Source organism: Mytilus edulis, chromosome 5, assembly GCF_963676685.1.
Source record: "Mytilus edulis chromosome 5, xbMytEdul2.2, whole genome shotgun sequence".
NCBI lineage: Eukaryota > Metazoa > Mollusca > Bivalvia > Mytilida > Mytilidae > Mytilus > Mytilus edulis.
Window position 1 is genome coordinate 28972242 of NC_092348.1, and position 26458 is coordinate 28998699.

Here is a 26458-nt window from a genome sequence, read left to right on the forward strand (position 1 = left end):
CCCAAAAAAAAATACATTTCTACAAAACATGCCCCCCCCCCTTTTTTTCCTCAAAAAAAAAATCAGATTTAAAAGTACAACTCTTTGATTTTCATATATGTTTAACTTTAAATAATACAACATATTTCCTTCAGCATTAAATTGAAAAGAGTCATTTTAGTGGTAAGATATCTCAAGTAAGATATTGCTTTAGGAAAATACTGAATCTGCCCTTTTCAATAATAATATTGAGAATTTTAATGCATAAATGGGTCCTTCAATTAGTCTTGTGAGTGCCAATGAGACAACTCTCCATCATATATCAGAAAAGATCTTAAGAATGACCTCTTAATATAATTTGTGTGGTTAAAGCAAACTTTAGTTTTAAAATAAAAGTTCCATGTTAGACATAGACTACCTGTGTAATGTAAAAAAATGTTTAATTTTTGTTAGCATTGCATAATGCTATTTATAGATTTTCGGTTTCCTTTGATCCTCATGGATGTCATATGCATTAGATAGATAAATATATATCCCTTAGGTAAATATATGTCAGAAAGGAGAGTCTGCTAAAAACTATAAGTCATGATGATTAAAATAGATACAGAAAAAGATAGATAAAATAAAACTATTAATAGTTAAATTAAGTTATAATTAGGCAATACACTAAAAAATCAAAAATGTATTTCTACGATTATTAAATCAAAACAGATAACATGTTGAGTAATCAGATTTGATATTTAATGACGATGTAGCACATTTAGAGAAAGCTACCTAGGTGTTACAAAGAGAAAGAAAAATAACAAGTTGTAACTTGTTTCTAGTTTCCCTCAATACTTTGTATATATAGTGCACTGGAACAAAGAAATACAAGTAAATGGTTTATATCTGTGATCGTGAAGGGATTTAAATCGTAGGGAAGCTGAAATACAATGGATAAATAGTGGAAAATTAAAAAATATATCTGTATAATTTTTTATGAAGGATGCATGATTAATAATTTGGTAACATATGGACTGGATAATGAGATTAATAGGAAGAAATGTAAACAAATTTAAATCCCTATGTATGAATGAATGAAAACAAATTGGTTTCGATTGAACATTAAAAATTGATTATTTGAGACAATTATGTGGATATTCCTGCTAATTTGTGGTTTGAAAACAGGACTTAAAAACTAGGACTTTGAACAATTAGTCATTAAAAAAATCAGATGGATAAAAACAATGCTAGTGCACCCGATAATGCGAAAGGTTTATTTTCGTAAACGTGACTTGTGTGTATGCCAACAGAAAAACAGCTGGCCTTATAGTAAAAGTCCATGTTATTCTTTATTTTTTGATCAGACCAAATCTTTGGCACCTCTAACGCCGCTGACGGGGAGAAGATATTTGAAAGACAAAGACCCTTCGATAACACCAGTGTCAACAGCCACTCAAAGCGTGGGTAAATTACAGTTGTTGTTGTCTGGCAGGAAGACTAGTCCTTCGGATGCACTTATAGAAATGTTCAGGTAAGCCAAATTAATTAGCTGTCTGTCCCTTTTAATTCCTCTTTATGTCAAAAGTAAAACAAATAAAATGGGTGAAGATCTGGTATGTAATAAGGAAGTTAAGACTCCAAATTTTGAAGTAGTCTGATGTGGTCTTATATAAATAAATGTATAACAATGTTCAAAAATGTCATTATAAAAAAAAAAGATGTGGTATGAGACAACTCTTCACAAGAGACCTATTGACACAGATATTAAAACAACTATAGTAATTAGTCAATTAAACATATAAGCATTTCAAACCATGAAGAAGTTGTATTACATCAAATATCATATCTGCAAGCATAGTATATTTGAAAGGCAGGGTCTAATCTAAAGAGAAAGGGACAAAATACATTTTATGTTGCACCCTCATCCTTAAAGCTTTGGGAGGCAGATTTTACGAAGGTTTATACAATAGCACTGCAAGACTGAAAAATCCCTATTTCATACACAGGAACTTAGTGTACTATATACAGAAGAAACATGAAGTGATGAATTGCAAAACTTTTTCTTTTTCTTTAACCATTGAAATAAAAAGTGTGGAAAAAGTCAGTCTCTCTAAAACCCCAGTTAAAAGATGCAATTCTACAATTCTCATTGTAACCTGTTAAAAATCAATATCAATTCCATTAGTTAATTGTTCAATCATTGTATGAAAGGTTGGGTGTCACTTACAGGATAGATTAGTATGTAAATCTAATGAAGGCAGGCGTAAATTGCTTCTTCAAATACATTTTTTTCCCATTTCTACAACTATGAGAGTCAGGATTTTTGTTACAAAGACTTAGGTTTTGGTTTTGATAACCTAAATGAATATTACAATACCCCAGGGGTTAAAAACCTAAATGAATTTAACAATACCCAGGGGTGAAAAAAATCAATGTGAGATCAAAGGTCCTGAAACTTGTATAATCTTGTTTAAGTACATTTCATCTTTATTACATGGAAGGTCAATATACCTTTTGAGTTTTGAACAGAGATTGATTTAAAACTTTGATTTTAATTTTTGGTGAAAAAAGTAAAATAACAAAAAATACCAATCTCTGAGGAAAAATTGAAATGAAAGTCCTTAATCAAATAAAGAACTGAAGAAGGCCAATGGTCTAAACGTCGTGAAAAATTGGTTTATTGATACAATTATATATAGTATGTTCCCTATTGGAATTTTGAAAACAAGGCCTTAATCAAATGGCAAAATTAAGCTCAAATACAACAAATGACAACAAATGTCATATTTTTTATGTAAAAAATGGAGGATTAAACCTTGTTTTATAGCTTAATTTGCTAACCTCTCACTTGTACGACAGTCGCTTGGAAGATGGAAATACCTTTTGAACAAAGATGTATCCAGAAACTTTGATTGAAATTTAATAACTATAACACAAATTCCCATATGTTTCGCCCATTACAGCCTTCTTCACTGGAATAAATTACAACAATATATATAGAGAGAGAGTAAAGTTTTCAATAGATTTTTTTTTTGCATTTTCAATTTTTTGTACAATTGCAAAATAAGGTAGCCTTAGGCTTTCTCTCCAGGAACAATTTAAAGTTAAAAATGAATTGATGCAGCTAACACTTTCAATTTCGACCTTGATACTGGTGATCATTGATATCATCATTCATATTATAGATTCGAAAAAATGCCTGGGTTAGATGGGAAAGTAAAATTAACATAGGAATTTGGTTCAAATCTTATACACTATTTACTTTTATTTATATACATGTTATAAGATAAAGATGGTTAACTTTTTGGTTTTAAATGTTTGTAAGATAGTCATTTAAATTTACAATTTACAAATTATAGTAGGAGTATGAAATTTAAAAAAATCAAAGGATAGGATGTATTTATGAAAAACATTAAAAAAAAAAAATCTATATTAAATATCTTATTAAACCTCAAGTTAAATAATCTTCTTCTTTGTGTTAAATTCTGATTAAAGCATTTAATTTTGTTCAGACTAAAAAACAATTTCCATCACTTTTCTAGAATATTTATTATGAAGGGACAACAATTTTCAGTTGGGAAATTTTTTTTTTATTTTGCCTTGGTCATTTGGAAAAAAGGGATTATACAGTGTAAACTTTGTATAAAGCTTTATATTTCAGAAGGTAGAAGACCTGCATACTTAACATATGTATAGCGATGCTAAAGCTTCTGTCTGGCATATTTCAGGTGTCCTTCATCTCATTTTCATGGTTTAGCAACTGGTTAAGGAACAGTTATTCATAAGTCAAACATAGTGGTGATGTAGAGAATCATTGCAAGGTACAATGTCAGACAAGGTTCACATGACCTTGACCTGATATCATTGATTTGTGATGAATTTTGATGAAGTTTTCATCATTAGTTCGGTCTGTTTTGTTTTTATTCCAATAGCAATATGTCAACTGTATTTAATACAAAGAATGATTGTTAGAGATTCATGGCCGTCTGTTTGAGTCATATGACTTGATCTCATTTTTATGGTCCATTGGTTACATTAAGTTTTTGTGATTTAAGTCTGTTTCTTAAGCAAAGATCAACTATGTTTGGTGTATACAAAGATTGTAAGGTGTAGTACATGTCTATTTTAAATAGTTCATGTACCTTGAACTCACTTTCATGGATCATTGATACTTTTAAAGGATGTGAAACCTGAAGTATGAACAGGGTTCTAAGACTTTGAAAACATAAAATGCACTAAAAATCAGTAAGATTCTTGTGTGAGCTTTTATTTTATGAATATGAAGGTCAAGGTCTTGACTAGTCAGTGTTCACACTATTTTCACAGTATCTTTTATGTTTAGACTACATTACATTGATGACCATTCATGGATTTCTGAATATAGTGTTTATACCATTTTGCCTGTGCATTTTTTACCAGCACATTGTAGGTGTTTAATCAAACATGCTTCTCAAATTCATGTTTATTGAATAAGTAGAATTGACCCTATTTATTTCAAATATGGAGGTCAAGTGTATGTCAGTCCAGTCAAATGTCTATGTACAATATCATCTAAGTTTTAAAGTCAACAGAGTTGAGCTGTGTATTTTAAGGTTACAGGTCAAACTTAAGTTGAAGGTCTAGTTTAAACTGATTTAGCACCATTCTGACTAAACACTTTGGTGTTTGTTAAACTCAATATATGAAATGTCTCTGTCATGACCTTTTGATTGTTAAGATATTTTGTTTGTGAATTCATGTAAGAAAAACACTTCATTTGACATTGACCGCAGGTTCAAATTTTTTAGAGTCCTAAAATATTTCAAATGTTATAGCAGGTGGGACATTTTAGTGTTGTTTATTCCCAGCAATCTTTTAAATGGATGAATTCCGATAGAGTTGTATTTAGATAAACAAAAGCCTTAGTAAGTAATGACAGGAGAGAGAAAAAAAATTAAATCCACCCCTTGTCCTTCAAAGGACAAAAGTGAAAACATGAATTAGAAAGCTTAATACAAAGTTTAAGGTTATGACTTTCATCTGAAAATCTTTATATTCATAATTGTAAATAAATACAATTGTTAAAAAAATTTGAAATTGAACAGACTAATGTCCTCTATGATACAAAGTTGAATAAAACAGAACAAATATGTTTTTCGCTCAAACGTCAAAAAATGTCAACAATTTGTAATTGCCAAATTGTAATTACTTATAGTAAATTGAGATTAAAAAGAAATATCTGTCAGTTGAAATTTTAATCAATTTCACTGTTTGAAACTTCTTAAATACTTTTTTTTTCTTTTGAATTGTTTTGTTATAGTAGTTAATGGCAACAGGTGCAAAAATTAAAATTTGATTCAAACGTAAATTGCTACTTTCCCACCTGATTGAGGATAAGTGTATAAATCTTTTCAAATCGTTACTCAAAAGAAACAGTAAACTTAATTTCCGATTTCCTTGAGACGCTTGGAAAATTTAATTTCAGGCATATTACGAAGATGAAAAGAAGATAAACCTAATTTCTTTTATATAAAAGAAAATAAATGTATCTTTAATATACATCGATATAAGAATGTGATTAAATAAATGATTTGACAGTACTGTGTTAACAGTTGTAATAGTTCGCTATTGAGTAAAAGCAGTGTCGTTTTTAAAGCCCTTTGACAGTAGTTTACAGGAGTTCTTATTCAATTGAGAAGTCCTTTGTTAGATGTACATTTAAATTAACAGCATGGAGAAAAAAATAGTGATTTATTAAAAAAGAAATCGACTTGAATTGAGAAGAATAATAGATGATTATAACCTTTAGATGACATAACATTATATTTTAAATTGGTTACTCGACTTGTAATATGATTAAATTGGTGAATATTGGCTAGTTTAGCATTGTCTGATTTAAAAGATACTTAATTCGTTCAAAAATCCAAACCAGAAAGAATTCTTTATACATTTCAAATAAAAATGAGGTTTTATTAAATGGATTTTACAGTAATTTGACTGTGGTTGGTTTTGTAGCAGTATGACTATGCCCTCTTTCCAATGTTCTAAAGATAATTTTTAATGCTTTGGAAATATTTCCAAAAGATCAGAAAAAAAAATCAGATGTTGGGAGAAATAAGGAGTGATTAGTGCATTTCTGCAAACACAACAATTTCATTTAGAAAATGTAGAATGTGCTAAACACAATTTTGGTCCCTGCCCATTATAAAATCCTGAACCCATACTATCTCTTTGGCGCTGATCATTTCTCCATGACAATGATATGAATTTTATAATTTTAATGTTCAGGGTCGAACTTTATTTGATAATCTACCACTTGGTCTGTGATAGAAATAGCAGAGATCAGAGGTTCAGAAATTTCTATATTGAGTGTTCTTTTCTTCATTTGAGTTGGCTTTCTTGCACTAATGGAAGTTCAGTGAAACATTTTCAGCCGATTCAGAAAAACATGAAATAGACTGTCTTCTCATATAATTAAGTCAAGCTAACAATTTTAGGTGGGCCTTTGATTTCCGATTTGAAATTCTGAAAGATTCTTGCAGAACAACATAGGTTTAGGACCTTTGGGCCACACATTTCAGAATATCTTATTGATGTAAATAGTCACATTAATAATTACCCTCAGCACAGCCATAACAATATTTATATAGAATTCACATACAAAATTTTACTTTAATTGCCAATGTTTTGTATATTTATATTTTTTATTGCTGTAGAGAGCTGTTTTAAAATCAATTCCCACTTGCTAGATAATTACTTGTATTTTATACAAACAAATTTATTGGGTAGTAGGAGGCAGTTAATTTATAAGATGTTGAAACTTTTCCAAAAGATGAAAAGGATTTTGTATTAGGTATGGTTAAATGTTTTGTTCCATGGGTTTTAAATGATTTTTTACGAGGAATAATTTATAGCTTTTCTCACAAGATGTTTTATTTTTTAGAAATGATTCTCTTTATGAAATATATACCAAAATAGATATTGCCTTCGGATCATAACTGTGAACTGAAATACTTTGTAATGGGGTTGTTAGTCTTCGAGACATGAAAATTTCTCACAGACATACAGGAAACGCCTGCTTTTGTTGTGTCTATGAATTGAAATTTTGTATCATCAAAATCAGTTGGTTATACTACAAAAATTTCCTCGATTATTGTACAAACTCAATGTTATCGAGCCAAATTTTAACCAATGCCTTATTCAAAATATATCTTTATTTTCTTAAAAAATACTTATTTCTGCATATTTTTTGCCGTTAATGGGTACCAGGACCAATTTCTTTAATTTTTAATTTTCATGGATATATGTTTTATTATGTTAATATAAATCAATTCATGTTTATTATAAAAATTTGAGTGTAAATTGGTGAACATGAATTTCACAACTAATGCCCCTTTAAATTAAAACATTTGCTTTATACTATAAAAATTACATGTATATACAGGTGAAATATATCCCTCTTTATTTTGAAGATTGCGTATATTTGGAAAATATTCACAATGGTGGGAAAAATATGCCTACTTAATGAGATTTGCTTAATTTAGAATCCAGGGGTCAAGGTTCTGTTTATATCAGTCAATAAATACATTGCTTGAATTTCAAACCATAGTATATAGAATAACAGTCATTGGCAACTAGAACTTTATATACCCAGACACAAGAATCAACAATTAAACTCCTAAAATAACATTTTATAATTCAAGCAGTTATAGTAATGAAAAGAACACTTTAAATTCAATGAAGAGTTTTAGATATGCAAACATTTTTAACGAAACTGTTGACTTGAAATTGTTTTTACCCAAAACATACAGATATAAATTTAGAGATTCTGTGACCAGAAACCTATAAGAGTATTTAAAAAAAAAAAAAAAAAAAAGATGCTGTGTATACTGGTACATTATATAGACAGCAAACCAACAACTCAATAACATTATTTACACTTGCACAGTAGCGGATGAAGAACAACATTAACAAATGCTATTCTATTGAGATATGGTTACTTTCAAGTATTTTACTTGTATTTTTGTTGAGCCTGCAACTTTTGTTGCACAAAGCTCGACATAGGGATAGTGATCCGGCGGCGGCGGCGTTAGCTAACTTCTTAAAAGCTTTATATTTTAGAAGGTGGAAGACCTGGATGCTTCATACTTTGTAAATAGATGCTCATGTTACGAAGTTTCTGTCAGTCACATGTCCAATGTCCTTGACCTCATTTTCATGGTTCAGTGACCACTTGAAAAAAAAAGTTCAGATTTTTTGTAATGTTGAATTTTCTCTTATTATAAGTAATAGGATAACTATATTTGATATGTGCGTACCTTGCAAGGTCCTCATGTCTGTCAGACAGTTTTCACTTAACCTCGACCTCATTTCATGGATCAGTGAACAAGGTTAAGTTTTGGTGGTCAAGTCCATATCTCAGATACTATAAGCAATAGGGCTAGTATATTCGGTGTATGGAAGGACTGTAAGGTGTACATGTCCAACTGGCAGGTGTCATCTGTCCTTGACCTCATTTTCATGGTTCAGTGGTTATAGTTAAATTTTTGTGTTTTGGTCTGTTCTTCTCATACTATATGCAATAGGTCTACTATATTTGTTGTATGGAATGATTGTAAGGTGTACATGTCTTTCGGGCAGATGTCATGTGACCATGACCTCATTTTCATGGTTCAGGGGTCAAATTTAAGTTTTTGAGTTTTGGTCTTTTATCTAATACTATATGCTATAGGTCAACTATATTTGGTGTATGGAAATATTTTATGATCTTTATGTCAGTCACGCAGGTTTTATTTGACTGTGACCTCATTTTCACGGTTCATTGCACAGTGTTAAGTTTTTGTGTTTTGGTCTATTTTTCTTAAACTATAAGTAATAGGTCAACTATATATGTTGTATAGAAGCAATGTTAGCTGTACATGTCTGCCTGACATGGTTCATCTGACCTTGACCTCATTTTCAAGGTTCGTTGGTCTTTGTTTAGTTACCTTGGTTAATGTTAAGTTTATGTGACAGTTGTAATAAAGCTTAGCTTTATACTTAGACCTATCAACATAATATCAATGACTAGTATAGAAGGCGAGACATTTCAGTGTGTGCACTCTTGTATATTTGTATTAGCAAATATGTGTTTGTAACTACTAGCTAGATCAAGTCTGAAAAGAAATTTTTGTTTAACTTCAGAGATCTTTTTTTGAAGCAATATTTTTTCAAAGTTTTTTTAAAAGTGGAAAAATTTTGATCATTATAAAAGCCATTGTTTATTTCTGATATCAAGGTAAACTTATATTATACTTAATCATCAGATTTTATGTACATTGAAATTGAAGGTTCAAATTTCAGATCATTGTTCGTTTAAATTCTTTGTTTATTGTTGAACAATACATGTGCATGCACTTGTAAGTGGAATTTTATGATTTTACGTATTTGGCACTTTACCCATCACTCCTAAGATCACCTGATATGCAAATGTTTAGCGTGACTGGATCCACTTTCCAGTATAAAGCTATTACAATTTAAATTGTAAAAACGATTGAACATTTTTAAATTGTTTTAGACCACAAGAAATGTAGAAAACCACTTTGAAGTCATTAGGTTCATTAGGACATTAAGTAGGAATGCATCTAAGCAAATAAGTACAATTTAATTGTTTTGTGAAATTAATTGGTGAACAAGATATTTTTTTTATGTTATTTTGCTGTCACAATTTAGAACAAATTTATAGTACATAAATATAAAAGTTGTTTTATGCCTAGAAAATATAAATCCTTAGCAGACAGGACAGCCAAGAAAAGGATTTAATCAGGTATCAAAAAAAAAAAAGAAGAAAGGCAGCTACTTTATAAATTATTTAACAAATTAAATCATTACTAAATTCCTTTCCAAGTGAGCTATTTAAAAATGTTTCATATTTCTTCTTAATTAAAAATATTGTAATTGAAAAGAGGAAAATTTCAATTTCAGATTAGAGATTATAAAATATAATTATGAGATGTTTAATCTGTATTATCTTTTATATTGCAGTGAATGTCCCAAAGATCCTATAGATGGCATTTTGTCACGTGTGCGAGAAATGGGAGAAGTTTTCTGTAACCAATATGTTCAGGTAATCTTGATATTTATAAAATATGATATATTACTTACTATACATTATCAGATCTTTAAAAATTGATATATAACAAGATGCACTGAATATACATATAAGAAATACAGAAACTTTTAAGGATGGAAATAAATGAAAATAAACCGCAAAAAAGGAAAAAGAACTATAAATAATTTTGGATTCTTAAAGGCACCTGTCAGACTTGACAGAATGAAGGTTGCATAAAATTCATTTCTTTTTATTCATCATTTCTTTTGCAAAGAATTTTAATTTTATATTAGCTTCTTTGAAATCATATTCTTAGGTTTCAACTTTTTGTGGGTTGAGAAATTGTATTTTCTTGGATATAGGATTTCATGGTTTAGCTAAAGTCAGCATACAATCCAATAGATAGTTTCTAAATCATTAAAATTGTGAATGGAAATTGGGAATGTGTCAAAGAGACAACAACCCGACCATAGAGCATACAACAGCCGAAGGCCATCAATGGGTCTTCAATGCAGCGAGAAACTCCAGCACCCGGAGGCGTCCTTCAGCTGGCCCAGAAAAACAAATATATATACTAGTTCAGTGATATGGACATCATACTTAACTCCGAATTATACACAAGAAACTAAAATAAAAAATCATACAAGACTAACAAAGGCCAGACGCCATTGAATATTTAATTTTATTTTTAACTTATACAATCCTCAATAATTGAACACCCTGTGAAATACAATGATCCACAGTATTTTTTCACATAGACTGTGTGGAAGGAAAGAGGTGCTGCATTTACATAAATGTAAGTTCTATCATTTTTGTAGCCAACAGATGAAAATCCAGGTGCCCACATAGACTTTGCCAAGAGACGGTTACAGCTTGGAGAGAGTCTTTATTATAAAATATTAGAAAGTATTGTAGCTCAAGAAAAGAGAAGATTAAGTAGTAAAGAGGCTATATTTGTAAGTATAAGCACCTACATACAATATTCACAAAATTTGTAGATGAAATTGTCATAAAAAAACATGTCCGAGGTTTATAGATATCTGGTGTCTGTTACTTGGATGATTATTCATTCATTCAACTTAAGAAAAGGGAGAATTTTACTTTTAGTGTACATTCTGTAATACCTGGTGACCATGATTGTGAAATATTTCACTTGCTGGAGTGTTCAATTCTTGTAAACAAAAACTAACCATGTTTTCACAAGGACTTTGAGGCTCCTCATTTAGTACATGTGTCAGTAGTAAATGAATTTATGATGTTAATTTTGTACATAAATTAGGCCATGAGTTTTCTGGTTTGAATTGTTTTACATTTGTCGTTTGGGTGCCTTTTATAGCTGACTATGCGGTATGGGCTTTGTGTTGTTATTATTGTTAAAATGCAGACATAATAGGTGTTGCATTAATAAAAAGGTTGCATCCTAAATTTTAATGACATTATTTGTATTTATCATTTCCTGAACTCACAATGATTAAACTGGCAGAACTCACAATGATTAAACTGGCAGTAGTGTTGATTGTTAAGAATAATAAATTTGCAGACAATAATTTTTGAATGTACCATATTTATTTAAAAATTAATAGTGTGTAATGAAAGTTCCTTTTATACCAGTGTTTAAATATATATTTACAGAATTTATTGGAACATGATGCCTTTCACAGATGTTTATTTGCTTGCTGTTTGGAAATTGTTATATTTTCTTATAATTCACAAAGGTAAGTTATTATTAAAATATTTCCTGTATTTTATTCATAAAAAATACCATAAACGCCTATGAGGTATTTCAGGGCCTTTTCATTACAATATATTAGGTCATATTTCAACCTTGAAATTCTATATCTCTCATTAAAATAAGGAGATGTGGTTTTACTACATATCGGATAACTGTCCAATATAGGGCCAAGGACAAGGATGGTATCAACTATAGGGTACCATACTGCTTCAACAATGAGCAAAAAATATACAGTACAGTAAGCTATATGACTTAAAAGGACTTAACATACACCCTAAAAAAATATGGCTTGACCATTTAGAATTACTTTTGTTTGTCCGCATATTTTACACTTATCATTCCCAGTTTCATTTCACTTCTGAACAAATTTTGTCTTATAAATTATAATTATATGGTTCTATATTTTCAAATACTTATATGATTTTGTAAACACTTAGTTGACATCACTGTGATGTATTTATACACAATACAGCAGGAATCTTGGGGTTCAACGAAAGTTGAAATTTATAGGGAAAAAGACCCAAATGTTCCGAGTATTCCTGATATATTGATAAATCAAATTGAAGAGAGTAACCGTAATATTTACATAAGCTTAATTTAATGCTTGATCAGAAGATCTTAATATATATATATATATATAAGGTCCGTCTTGTAGTGTTACTTCATATTTTTGTTTATAACTATCTCAGTTCATGTGTCTGTAGGTCGTTTGGGATAATAATAAAAAAAAAATGAGATGATTACAGCTGATTTCTTAATGCTTGTAGAGTAAAACTTTGGTTTGCTTGCTTGCTTTGTTTGTATAAATGTTTATTCAAGCTTTGTAATTAAAAGGGTTGACATCTTCAAACAATATATATAGGCATAGTTAAACCTGTATATATTATATTTAAATTTAATTGGACGTTATCCCATTATTATTGTACAAAATACAAACAAAGCAAGCAAGCTAACCAAAATCTTGCTCTACATGCATTAGGAAATTAGCTGTAAATATTCTTATTTCAATATATTTGCAGGAAATTTCCATGGATTGTAGAAATCTTTGATATTTGTCCTTATTATTTTTACCGAGTTGTGGAGATTATTATACGTGCTGAAGATGGTCTTTCAAGAGATGTAGTCAAACATCTTAACCATGTGAGTTGACATAAAAAATAAAAAAGTTACTGTATAATTTTACACAAAATTAATGTGCACAAGGAAGGCCTAATGAAGTAAATCAATAGTATACAATTGACAAAATCTCATATTATCTTTTTATGCCAACTGCTTGATATCTCTTTGAAGATGATTTCTGCAACATTGCAATATTTGTATTGATTGGAGAAAACTTAATAGTTAGAATATGACATAAGTGTTAGGATGAAGAAAATAAATTAATGATCATAAAATTAATACTTGATTGTCCTGAACATGCATGTTGTTTACTTATTACATTAAAAGAATTATTATTTCTTAAGAATTATGATTTCTTCTGGTACAAATGATGTGGAAATCATGGTTTAGGAAAGAACCTTGTGTATAATTATTAAAGTACAAACTTTCCTATTGCCCACAAACCTTAAATTCTAAAAAAAAAATTATTTACTGCAATATGTAGTATTTCATATATCTTGATTTATGTTATTGTTTATAAAAGGTAGAAGAATGTATTCTGGAAAGTCATGCCTGGAAACGGGATTCCCCTCTGTGGACAGCTATCCAAGAAAACAATGGGGTACCAGTTTGTGAAGAGGTTTGTAGATTCTTTGATTGCAATGAACATTTTGAATAGAACAATTTGAAAATTACACATATTAAGGCAAAAAGTCCTTCATTTTATTATTCTTAAAAAAATCTGTTTCTTTATAACAGAGAACACTATTGGACACTATATTCAAAGTTTTGATATATATTTATATTGTGTTTTAATTATTTTTATCAATGTACAAAGTTGCAAATGGATATTAAATTGAGAATGTGTTAAAGAGACAACAACCTGACCAGAGAGCTATCCAAGGCCACTAATGTGTCTTCATCACAGCTAGGAAGTCCTGCACTTGGAGGCAGACTTCATGTTCTCCCTAACAATAATGTATACTAGTTCAGCAAAAATGGACTTCAAACTAAACTCTGGAACATAGATATGAACTGAAATTAAAAAAAAAAAACAAACATACAACACTAACAAATGCCTAAGAATAGTTATAATTTGAAATTTTGAAAATCGATTCAGAAAAGAAAGGAAAAGGAAAAGCTACACACACATTTCTATAAACTTATTTATCACAAAATTATTTTTTTGAATATAGGTTATCTTGCCAAGTTTGATAGACAGCAATTTAAGTTCAGGGAATAAAGTGATGCAACATCCTGCAGTAAAACGATTGGTTGATGAAGGTCATGGGGGCAGAAAAGGTTTGTTCTGTTGTTATTTCATTATGCTTGAGTAAAATCATGATTTTAAATACATATGTCAAGGAAACCGCAACCGAATCACAATTTTTCAAAAATAGATGTCTATAATTGAATGGTAATGCTTTTTCCCCCATTAAGAATTTATTTATCAATTTTCTAAGCATTTATTGTGATCAGTTATTGTTATTTCCTTGGAAACCTACCAAAGATTGGTATGAACAAGAATATATTGAAGAGTTATGTTAATAAGCAACCACCATAATGAAATAAGTATTTGAAATGGTTGGAATAAGACATTATTTAAAGTCACTAGAAAGATAATTTAAACATTTGAAGAAAATAATAACAACCTAACTGATGATTTTAATTTAGTATCTTTGCGTATAGTATTTTCGACCTACTAACATATTTTTCCGAATTTCCCTATTATATGTTTGAACATAGACATACCTAATATTTTGAGTCACTAGTATACTTGTGCATTAAATTAATTGTATCAGAAATATATTTCGATCTTTAATTTATTTTTTAATTTGAGTTCATTAGATCAATGGCACCTTTGTTGACAAAAACAAGCGTATTGTGTTTTCGACCTATCTAAAAAAAAAAAACGGGTCAAAAGTCGGAAACGACATGTCGTACAAATCCGGAATTGGTTATAAATTTGATACCAAAGTTTATATCAAAGTGTTAGAGGCGATCAAACTTATGACTTAATGAATTAAATGGTTAAATATACAACTATAAGATATAAAATATTATTTTGATCAAGTTGTACACATTTTAGAATGAGGCACTTTGGAAGCCTTGCATGGTCTTGTTTGTTAATTACTTTGGTTAATGCATTGTGAAGTGAGGTTGGTGAGAATTGTCTGTAATTTCCTCTGACAGACTGTTTTTTCTGTAAATAAAAATTAATTAAATAACTGATATTTTATTTTTTCGGTAAAAAGCTGGAACGAGCATGCATATTTCCGTATTAAAATTAACTTTAAGTATTACAACTAACCACCTGACAGTCATGTGACTTAATGACCTTGAAGTTAACTTTGCATGCAAAAAGACCTCTGCCATAAGTTTAGAAAATTTGTTTATTTTAGACCGATTCTTTTGGAAGGTAAAACTAGTATTAGTGAAAGGGTACAAAAATGTAATATCAAATAAAAAAACGTAAATACTTAATTATAATAACTTTATTTGAAAAATCTTCACCACACGTGGTATGATTTGCTATTGTATAAAATATAGCAGCCGAATATGACTTCATGCGGGCATGCACAGCATACGGGAAGTGAAAGTAGAATTAGGTCGAAAACGTAAGTCAGTCGAAAACACAATACGAGACGATATGTTTCACTAGGAATGATGAAACATTTATGGAGGAAATTAAAATATTTTTTTTTTAGCTTTCATATTAAATCTTCTCACAGAGTAACTACATATATTTAAATTACAGAAATTCCTCAGTCTCCGCCAGGACCATCAGCTGCTGACAGATTTAGTTCCCCATCACCAGGGAGTGCCAAAAGGAGGCTGTTTGGAGCAGGTGGAGGTACAAGTTCTGCCACAACACAGACAGGCAACCAAGACAATCAAACAGTAATAGCATTCCAACAGGCACAGACGGAAGATGGCAGACAGGTAAATATATTTATAGATATAGACTTTACAGTAATTTTCAGTCACATATATAAAAATGAAATATGAGATACATAATAAGTTATTAATTGAAATGAGGTTTTACAAAAAATCCAGAAAATAAAACAAAAACTCTGAAAGAAAATTGATTAGTCTTGTTGCAGAAGGTTTTCAAGCAGTTAGTACACAGACCTAAACTGAATCCATCATATTTGATTTCTTTGGGAGGGTAAGATAGTTATTGTAGTAAAAAATGTATTTTATAATGTATACTCTAGATACAACCTTGTAAAAGCCTTGATTCATTTTTGAAATTGATGTTGGTATTTGCTGTATCTCAAATGTCATTGTTTTATTGCTTTTTCAGATACTGATACCTCTACATACTACTGTTGTAAGGACCTCAAACAATACAAATAAACAGGACCAGAACACAGCACCTACAAATCAGACAGGGAATCAGTCACAGAAACCTAAGAAAACTGGTTCTTTGGCACTCTTCTTTAGAAAGGTAAATTAGTTGCTTTAATTTTAACCCTTAGACTGCTACGCGTGACTATTGTCGTTCCGATAAGACAGTCCGCTACTGCTACTCGCGACTATAGTCGTTTTCCGTACTCGTTTGTTTACACAGTTACCATGGAATGGGCGGAGTCAATATTCGTGAGATTGCGGCAGTTTCGACTTGTATGGATTCTGATTGGCTTAAAATCTGCGTTCTTTCGAGTGTCTCTTGACTTTTAATCAGGTATAAGCGATAAACCGAAAGTGAAAATTTTTGATGAAAAAAGTGACAAAATGGCGGACATTGTTTGGAGAAATGGCCAACACGTTCAGAAGTATTTCAATGATAACGATTTAACAGCGGCGGACGATTAAAAGGATTTGGACGAGAACCGAAGATATAATAGACAGAAATGGAAGTATTCTATCAAAACTGCAAACAGAAGACTTTTAAAGCGAGAATTACAGGGATTCCCAGACATTGTTCAAAATGGATGACATGAAACAGGATTTGCGATGTTTATCATTTCGCCTTTCAAATGTGAATCAATATTGACTAACATCGATAGACCCGAACTTTAAGTTTGTCAAGATTTTATATTGATGAAAGCTTTAAAAATGAACTTGTCGTATAAATATATTTGTACATGGAAGTAAAAGTCGGTGCAGTGAAAGTTGGAGGAAAATACCGGAAAATATTTGCATAAAAAAGGCCGTTGGTCTGAGAAGAAACTTTTATTTTTTGATAATCACAATGGAACTTAGTTCTTAAAAGAGATTTTAAACTATATTGGTTCAATTCTGAAGTCATGGATACTTTTACATTGATGGATCGTTTAATAAAACATAAAAAAATAAGTTTACCTTTGTTTACCTATTTTCGCACCTGTACAGGTAAAACATGACCAGAGACTCACACAAAAATAAAATAAATTAAAAATACAGAATCTAACAATACTTTTTTATATAACTTTTATTGATGAATATTCAATATTTACAAAGATACAGCAATTGTAAGTGAACATGTTTATTTCATCAGTGATTAAAATTTTACTCAGCATTACACAAAAGTACAATAGAAATCAATGCAGCAGTCTAAGGGTTAAATGAATTATTATTTGACAAGATTGAAAATTCTGACAATAACATATATCATATTTCGATGCAGTGACCTAATTTTCTGAAGAAGAAGTCTTATGCTCACAAGGCACATAACATAATTCAATATAAGACATTAACAAAAAAAAAGAACAGTCTAGTATACATACAAACAAAAGAAAAAAACATTTTGGAACACCATGAACTACACACATACAAGTATACGTTCAACAGTGTTTCCCTCCTTCTCAGGTTCACGCCAAAGTATAGACCTAAAATTTTGATAGAAATTTCTTGTTCTTGAACTGAATTAATTTGAAGTTTGTTGTTTATATTGCAGTTATATCATATGTCATCTGTGAGATTAAGAGACTTATGTGAGAGGTTACATATTGAAGAAGAGGATGACCTTAGGAGAAAGATATGGACTTGTTTTGAACATACACTTGTGAATCACACTGATCTCATTGTTGACCATCACATTGACCAAATTCTTATGTGTGCAATATATGTGATGTCAAAGGTCAGTTATTTTCCTTGGAATTTTGGTGGTCAGTTATAGGACAGAAATGACTGTCTTTTTAAAAAAGAAATAGTTAACCCAGTGTTAATTGTCAGTCAAAAATCAACAACCAATAAGTTGATTGCCTGAACTAAATGTGGTAAATTATAAGTGGAAATTTTTCCAAATTAAGCTGTTCCTGCATGATGAAATTTTCCTGGTCATGTTTAAATTATCAGTTATTATTAAAAGTATAACAAAGAAGGCAAAAATTTGGCAATCTTCTGATAATTGATGATGAAATGATTGCCTATAACCAACCAGCATTTGTAAAAATAGTAACCACACAAAAGTACTTTTCAAAGGGAGATAAACTGTCTATTTATTATGAATAAAAAGTATCTGCCTATTCACTTAAGATTTGAAATATTAAGGTTGAGAAATATTTTTCCATTGGAATAAAACATGTGTAAGCTTTAATCGTCCTGAACATGTATGAAATATTTGCCACTAGATGTTCAGCAACCAACAATTAATCAATAAAGCTTTTACTTCATTTATTCCTCTGTTGTGGCTGTTTAAGGTTATCACTGGTTTGCTTGGTATTTTGCAGGTTACAGGGAACTCTCAGTCATTCCAGAATATAATGAAATGTTATAGAATGCAGCCACAGGCACAAAGTCATGTAAGTCAAGTAATTAATGCAACAATTAAATAATTAATATTATCAAGCAGACTGCAGTTAGAACTCTTGACACAGAAAATATGTTGGTGGAAGGATTTATTCCTTGGCACTGTTAATCTTCTAAGCATGCATTAAAAAAATCTAGATCAACAAGCAAGATAAGTACGAAGAAGGATTTATATTCATATCCAATAGAAAATATTCCACATTCGAAATTGGTTTAGATATTAAAGTTTCTTTGTCCACATATCTTTCTAAAATCTGAGAGAGGTGAACATTGTTTAGATTGAAGAAAAGTAAACTGATAGATTATTTATGAAAATTTATTGTTGTATTAGTTAACTGTGATGATATTTACATTATTTTACAATGAACCATCAACTTCCATTACAGGTTTACAGAAGTGTGTTGTTGACAGGTCGACGTAGACACACATCAGGTGGAAGTGATGGTAGTAAAAATGGTGCCAGTCGCTCGTCATCTCCCACAAATAATACAGGTACGACAGGTAAGAACAACTTCAGATGGTTGATTGACTATTGTGATTATTAATATTATTCTGTGGAAACTGTTTCAAGTTTTGGGTTACAAAGTAGTAAAGAAAATTATGAATCTACAGTGAATTAGGAGCAATAATGCCTTTATTTCGGCCGAATGTTAGTGTAAATTGAAAAGTTCCCATACATATTACTAATTTTGTTCAAAATTGCACTAAGGTACAAGGTATTCAGAAAATAAAAACATAATTTTTCATCAAACAAGTTTTTTTGCGAACTACAACAATATTTGTATATATTATAAAATTTCTAGATTATCTTTGTTTTACATCAACTTTTAAGTGTACTTGTATATTAGTTTGGAAAAGTATATGCACACCTAAAAACAACTATATTTGATGAGAGGATGTCAATAGTTGTAATAAAGCTTCACCTGCATTATTTTGTTTTATCGTGAATGTGCAAGATGTTTTCACAATGCCCCTGCTCACTACTTCAGAAGAGGAACTATTTTCCAAGCTACATATTAAGGTGGTACCAAACACTTTAACTAAAATTAATTTGGCTCGTTTAGTTTTCTTAAAATTTTGACAAAGTATTTACTTTGACCCTTTTACAAAAATATAAAAATTTCAAAAAATTTGAACCAACCGTTTTATCAGAAAAATTACACTGGTTATATAGCAGTTTGACAAACACTTATTTTGATCACTGAGAAGCTTAATATTCCCTTAACAACACAATGTAATTAAAACGTTTATCTGATTTTACAGAGTTATCTCCCTTTAGTGTTAGGTACCACCTTAAATTGGTACAAGATTCAAACATTTACCTTGAAAATATAAATTTTCTGTTTTAAAATTGCATACATGTAAAAGTTTTAGTACTTGTATTTAAGATCCCACATGTTTTGTATTTACTGATAGAATAAGTTTTATTCTTTGTTTTTTGCAGAAAAATCAGAAAACCGAGATTTGATAAGGTCCACAAGCACATTACCTGTGCCTCACCCTGGGAGTCATCCTCCTACGCCAATCCACCTGACTTTGGGAGGGTCAGGGTCTGAGGCTGAGGAGGAAAGAGGGGATCTCATTATGTTTTACAATCAGGTAAACTTTTAAAATAACTTTCAAACTTGCATTCATGTGCTGGTTTATCTGTGTGATGTTAATTTCTTTCAAGGTATGGGTAATTGGACAGCCTTACAGTATTTTTTTCTTCTCTTGTCTTTGATCTTTGAAATACAAATTTTGTAGGCCTTTTTTTTTAAAATATTATTGTCAAGGTTTCATTCTTATTTTTGAAAACAATGTTATTGTCACGTCTATTTATTATATTTATACACATTATGAAAAATTAGACATGAAATTGTGATTTGATTAAAAATGTCTGAAGGAAAATTGGATATTGATTTGGGGATGAACAGCAGAAGACGGCTGCCAAACAGTGTCCATTCATTAAGATGAAAATGCTTTGACATAATTTTTCAAAGTTAGATATGTAGTTGCCTGTGACTATATGGAGGTCGAGTTTAATTTTAAACTTTTCATGATTTAAGCTTTTCTCATTGTTGAGTTATATCTCTTTCCTCTAATAGTCGAAAGTGGTACTTGTGATTGAGTTATTTCCCTTTGAACAGCAATGGTTAATTATATCTTCACTTAGCTGAGTTTTATAGATTTTTATAAGACATTGTTAAATGTCTTTTTTTTTGGGGGGGGGGGGAATTGATTTCAACATGAATTGAATATATATTTTGTTCTTTGTAATGCATAACCTAAACCGGTACTTATTTTCATTATCAATTCGGAAATACCAAATTTTGTTTTAATCTATCAGAAATTTAATTTTTGGGGTTCTTTGATAAGCCGATTCTAACAAAATATTTAGTGGGTTCTTTGATTCAGTTCTTTGACCACATTCATTTTGTGTCACTAACCAATGTTGTGTCAAATATTTAATCACAACTGTTTTAAGCCAAAATGTCTTGTATAATTTAAGGAAAATGTTTACACGTGTAGCTATTATGTTTTGCAGATTTATATATCAAGATTGAATAGTTTTGCAAAGAGATTTTCAGCTACAGTTCCTTCTAGGGTAAGTAATTTACTTGAATACTTCAGGGCAAATAATTGATGGTTAAACATTTAGAAACAGTAAAAGTATTCATCTTTTGATATTTGGATTATTTCAGTTATTTCTGTTTAGTTATATACTTCAATTCTATGTCATCACCTGGTTTTTTTTATAACTTTCAATATATGTTAAATTTTACCTTTCACCCTTATGAAATAGACTAGTGAATATTTTTGTTGATTTACAAATATTTACTGATTTTTGAAAAAATGAAAAATTGAGTTGCTGAGTAGAAAATAAATGTTTTATCTGTTTTTGTATGGCTTTTTCAAATCAAGTAAAATGAATCATTTTAGGATTGTCCAGCTTTGTCTCCCTTACCGATGATGAAACCTCAGACATTGTCACCAAGACGAGTATCCTCGAAATATCCAGTATACATATCTCCACACAAACAGATTAACCTGAAAGCAACTCCTGCTACAGGGAGAATGCATTATTGTTTTAACCGAAGTCCGGCAAAGGTATGTAAAAAAAAATATCTTACATCTCTTAGGCATTAACAAAATCCTACCTTAGAAAATTAGATTGAACAATTAACATATAGAGAGTTAATGTTTTACTACATGATGACATCTTTTCCCTAATGCTTGATAAAGGTAAAGCAGGCTGTTTTGTAAAGCAACTTACCTACTGTTGATTTATTTATTTTCATGGGTATAATTTTTCGTGGATTCAGTAAACATAGCATCTTATGGATATTTAATGTCGTGGTTTTTGCCAAAGTCTACATACAAGTCTATAGAACATTTGTATTTCATTGCACATTTCAATTCATGGTTCGTTTAAACCAACAAAATCCACGAAAATTGATATCCCACGAATAAAAATGAATCCAGAGTGGGCAAAATATACAAGTAATTGAATAGAATTTCTAAAAGAGTTTATGACCCATAAATATCTACCACATCCATATTACTGTCCTCTTTATTTAGATGCAGTTCAAATTTCCAATCCATCATCGGTCAGAACTTCTCTCTGTGATTTATTGTTCAATTTGTTCTTGTTCTGAAGAGGCATGAAATTGCCACTGGACATTGCACAAACAACAATTAATCATGAAAAAGTTTTCCAATAGTGTAAAATAATTGATTTTATTTATTTACTAATCTAAATATTCTACAAAAAATTATAAAGAAAATTGAAAATGGAAACCTTGATATGTCAATTAGACAACAACCTGACAAAAGAGCTGACAATAGCCGAAGGCCACTAATGGGTCTTCAACACAGCGAGAGAAAAAACATCACCATCTAAAAATGCATAATTAACAATGGGAAAAAAATCATCTCTTTTATCAGAAATTCATGGTAAATATTTTGGTACATGTTATTGATTAAATGTTTTGGCTCTTTGAAGGATCTGCGTGCAATAAACAACATGATAAAGATGGGTGATAAGAGACCATCGTTTCTGGGCAAGAGAAGTTTAGGGGCACTTGATGTAAATGGCGATGAGGAAGGAAGTGAAAGTCCAACTAAGCTGAGACGACAAGGTTCCTCACCGATGTTCTTGAAGAAACTACAGTCTCTTGGTGTTGAGAGGAGAGAAGCCAATGGGAGCATGTAGCTTCAGTGAAGAAATAGTTAACTTAATAATGGATATTTTAAAACATTGTTGTTGTCTTTCAAAAAAAAATATCACTTAATTATTTTAAAATTTATTCATAAATCATTGTCTAGTTTACATTAACTTAAATTTGCCATGTTAGAACTATGAAATGAATTTATATATTAATCTGTTTAAGAAGGGGACTTTTTGTCTTTCTTATGGATGGAATTTCAATTTTCCTTGGATCACCTGCTATGAATTTAATTGCTAAAGTGAAATAGGCACTGCAAATTTAGTTAGACTAATAATTTGTGAAGGTATGACTCACTAAATTTCAGATTTAATTGTAAATTTCAATATTTTAAAATCTTATTTATGTATAGGTTGGATTAAAATGAATTTTGACCTGTAGTTTTGACTTACGCTGCTGACGATAATGTGATATACAGAAGATATAGTGCTCATATTTATTGTCTATATACTTAAAGATATTCCAATTTATTGAAGTTGTATATTAAAATAGTAACCATAGAAACCAATGTAGCACTATTTATTTACTCAAGGTCAAGGTGTTTCGAGCTGACAGAAAGAACTTTTTTCTGGTGCATAAAACTTTAAAAAAAACTGTGATAGATATGGCTTCCATAAATTTTTGATTAAGTTAATGAGTGATTGTCAGTAAACTTTACAGTATTAGTTAAAGATACTGTTGTGAATGTAGAAGTTGAGCATTTCTTTCTAAAATTCTGTTTGATCTGTAGCCAAAACTGTTTTTCTTGTAGTTTCAATTATTTAGATTTATATGGAATAGAAAAGTGATAGAATACTGGTAAAAAGTTTATTATCTAAATTTTATTGTCGTTTTCACTTTACAAAAAAGCAGATGCATTGCTAACGTGTTGATGGTATTAAGATGATAGTAAAAGCATTAACAATTCATTTATAAACAGACTGAAGATGATGAAAAATTGCAATAATTATTTCACAAGGGAAATAAAAAATTGTTATTTATTAAAAACAATTGATAAAAACCACACAGTTGTTTTATTTTATAAGAATATGTTTTCATCATATGTTCTTCTTTTTTTTTTACAAGAAGACAATTTTTGGTATGTAAAACATTTTATATTTATTCTTATTGAATCAAGATTTTCTGGAAATCCACTCATTTTAAGAATTCTCACAAAATGGATACCATATTGGAACAGAGTAAAGTTTCTATTCTGAGAAATTATGCTTTTTAGATTTCATATTATGATTTGTAATCTTATTAAGCGTTAATTTTTATAAACATTCTGAATTTTAAAAAACTTTTATATCTGCTTGCTTGTTGAATGTAATATTTTAGTATTTTATTTTTTTGATAGTGCAATCTTTTTGTAAATATCAATCTATGTGTAAATATCTATTGATGACAGATAGTCACATTTTTACAGCCTCTTTGTAACCTTACTTTTACTTGACCTTTCACCTTTAGATGATGTTTTACAACTTTCTAATATCTTATTTTCTTTTAAGCAGATATATATTTTAAGACTTTATACTGTTGCTACACAAATATTGACATTCTTATATATAGGTATAGTGGTGACTTTTCCCAGGATATTGAAATTTGTATTATATTTGAAAAATCAACTAAAGATTTTATTCTAGGCAATATCAATCATGTTAAAATAAAACTTTATCAACATCATATGCATTTCATATATTGTAAATTCTGAAATTTTTGCATGAAATTATTTTTGCAATTGTTGATTTATAGACAAAACATGGGAAATTAATTAATTTGACTTGAGAAAATGTATTTTTCAAACAATAAAATGAGAATGTAAAATGTATGATATGATAAACAAATTCCAATCCAAATCAATTTTCTACCATGTTAAAAAAACATTGCAGCAGTTTCTGAATTTACAGTACTTAGATGTTGTTACTTTAGAACTAGAAATTTCTTATTGACAAAATTGCATTGCAATTTAATAAACATGGTCAGCTTGGAGGGATGTGAATGAAAGAAATGTCTGAAAAATTAGTATTACCAAATTTTGTTGCCTTTATATTTAGAAAATGTTTCTGGACTTTTATATGAAATATAAGGGAATAAATGAATTTTAATATTTTTGACTGCAACAAGACATATATCTATAACAAAAAATAGGCATGCAATATTTATATATGCACTAGTGCAAATATAGCTTAAAATTATCGACATTATTAGGGAAAATATTTTTTTAAACATTTTTCTAGCTTTGCTATACAATATCAGGTTTATTGCTTTGATTTAGATATGAAAATTTTAAAACAAATATATGAAACAAGAATGAAAAAAGAATGGCAGCTAAATGGGTTATAACAGTTAGTATATAAAATTTAACTGAAAGAATGAATGAATCATCACTAAAAGGAAGAAACCATCCAAACTGACCGAGCCTTATTTAGGGTACATTGTTAATCTTTGTAACAATCTAGTCATAATTCATGGTAAACAATGTTATTTGTTGTTTGTTTTGTAGGATAGATAAATCATATCAAAACTTTATTGTTATGTAAAAAAAAATATGGCAAGTGAAATATAAATGAACTATTAAGATAACACATTGTGAATTTTATAAAATTTGTAATTTTGTAGATTTTAAAATTGGTTGATGATTTGTTTACTATCGTGGGTCAAGTTTGGGAGGTTGTTGATTAAATTTATAACTTTACAGAGAAAGTGAAAATTTGACATTTTATAGATCAAAATATTTTGTAAATAAAAAGCACACGCTGGAAGATTTTTTTACTATGGTAATATGATATAATGAATTGTATTCTTTAGTAATCAGCAATTTTTGAAAAAACCTTTTTATTTTGCTATCATTCGTGTGAGAAAAAAAACCCACTGAAAATAAGCAATAAGCACATTATATAACAAAATTAAATCAGTGAATATGGTATATAAGTAAGGATCTGTAAATATAAAATGTTTATAGAAGACTACATTATAAATGTAGATTTAAATATATATTTTGTGATGTCTGTGTTGGGGACTTTTTGTCCCTGGTCTGTTAGTGTCAAATTTTTAGATGCCAAATTTATTATTGTACAGTGGTTATGCATGCCAGTCATATTATGTACATTATTTTAATTTGTACAGATATAAATGTTGAAATACATGTCTACACATCAAATCTAATAAAAAACATGAAAACTTAACTGGATTTTATTTTTCAACTAAGCATCTTGTTTAAGCTGTTAATCCTTTGTCATATGGTATAATGCCTTACTTTTGATAGAATAATAGGTCAATTCTTATCTGGACTCTTTTATCTTCAATTGGAATGGGTGACATAAACACTGCCTAAAATGAGAGAGGGGATTGGGTTCAACCCTAGGACAGAATCAATTTCGTAAAAATTTCTGAACTGTTGTATTTGCTGCACTGTTGAGTACAATACATTTGGAATTTATATCAAAGGACATTTGGCTCAGAGTTCAGGAAGGGTTACATGTACTTCAGCAGATTGTTACCTAATGGGTTAGTATATTAAGTATCTGACCAAACATGTTGTCTAGTACCAGTGAGGAGAAGTATATTAAGTATCTGACCAAACATGTTGTCTAGTACAAGTGAGGAGAAGTTTATTAAGTATCTGACCAAACATGTTGTCTAGTACCAGTGAGGAGAAGTATATTAAGTATCTGA

General features: G+C 29.8%; 1 protein-coding gene across 4 annotated transcripts in view; it reads left to right on the plus strand.

Annotated features, from left to right (window-relative positions):
* The window catches only part of LOC139523381 (retinoblastoma-like protein 1), a 64398-nt gene extending 38430 nt beyond the window's left edge, over window positions 1-25968 (plus strand). For 2 of the 4 annotated variants that reach the window (XM_071317372.1, XM_071317375.1), the window contains 16 exons: window positions 1326-1492; window positions 9964-10045; window positions 10849-10986; window positions 11663-11745; window positions 12782-12902; window positions 13405-13500; window positions 14057-14162; window positions 15619-15803; window positions 16168-16311; window positions 17743-17925; window positions 18518-18589; window positions 18983-19097; window positions 20041-20195; window positions 21124-21183; window positions 21519-21686; window positions 22582-25968. In XM_071317372.1, the coding sequence (XP_071173473.1) occupies window positions 1326-1492; window positions 9964-10045; window positions 10849-10986; window positions 11663-11745; window positions 12782-12902; window positions 13405-13500; window positions 14057-14162; window positions 15619-15803; window positions 16168-16311; window positions 17743-17925; window positions 18518-18589; window positions 18983-19097; window positions 20041-20195; window positions 21124-21183; window positions 21519-21686; window positions 22582-22791 (2085 nt within the window). In that variant the 3' untranslated portion in view covers window positions 22792-25968. The remainder of the gene's footprint in view (window positions 1-1325; window positions 1493-9963; window positions 10046-10848; window positions 10987-11662; window positions 11746-12781; window positions 12903-13404; window positions 13501-14056; window positions 14163-15618; window positions 15804-16167; window positions 16312-17742; window positions 17926-18517; window positions 18590-18982; window positions 19098-20040; window positions 20196-21123; window positions 21184-21518; window positions 21687-22581) is intronic. The other 2 variants (XM_071317374.1, XM_071317376.1) reach the window with 1 other exon arrangement.
* The last annotated feature ends 490 nt before the right edge of the window (window positions 25969-26458 follow it).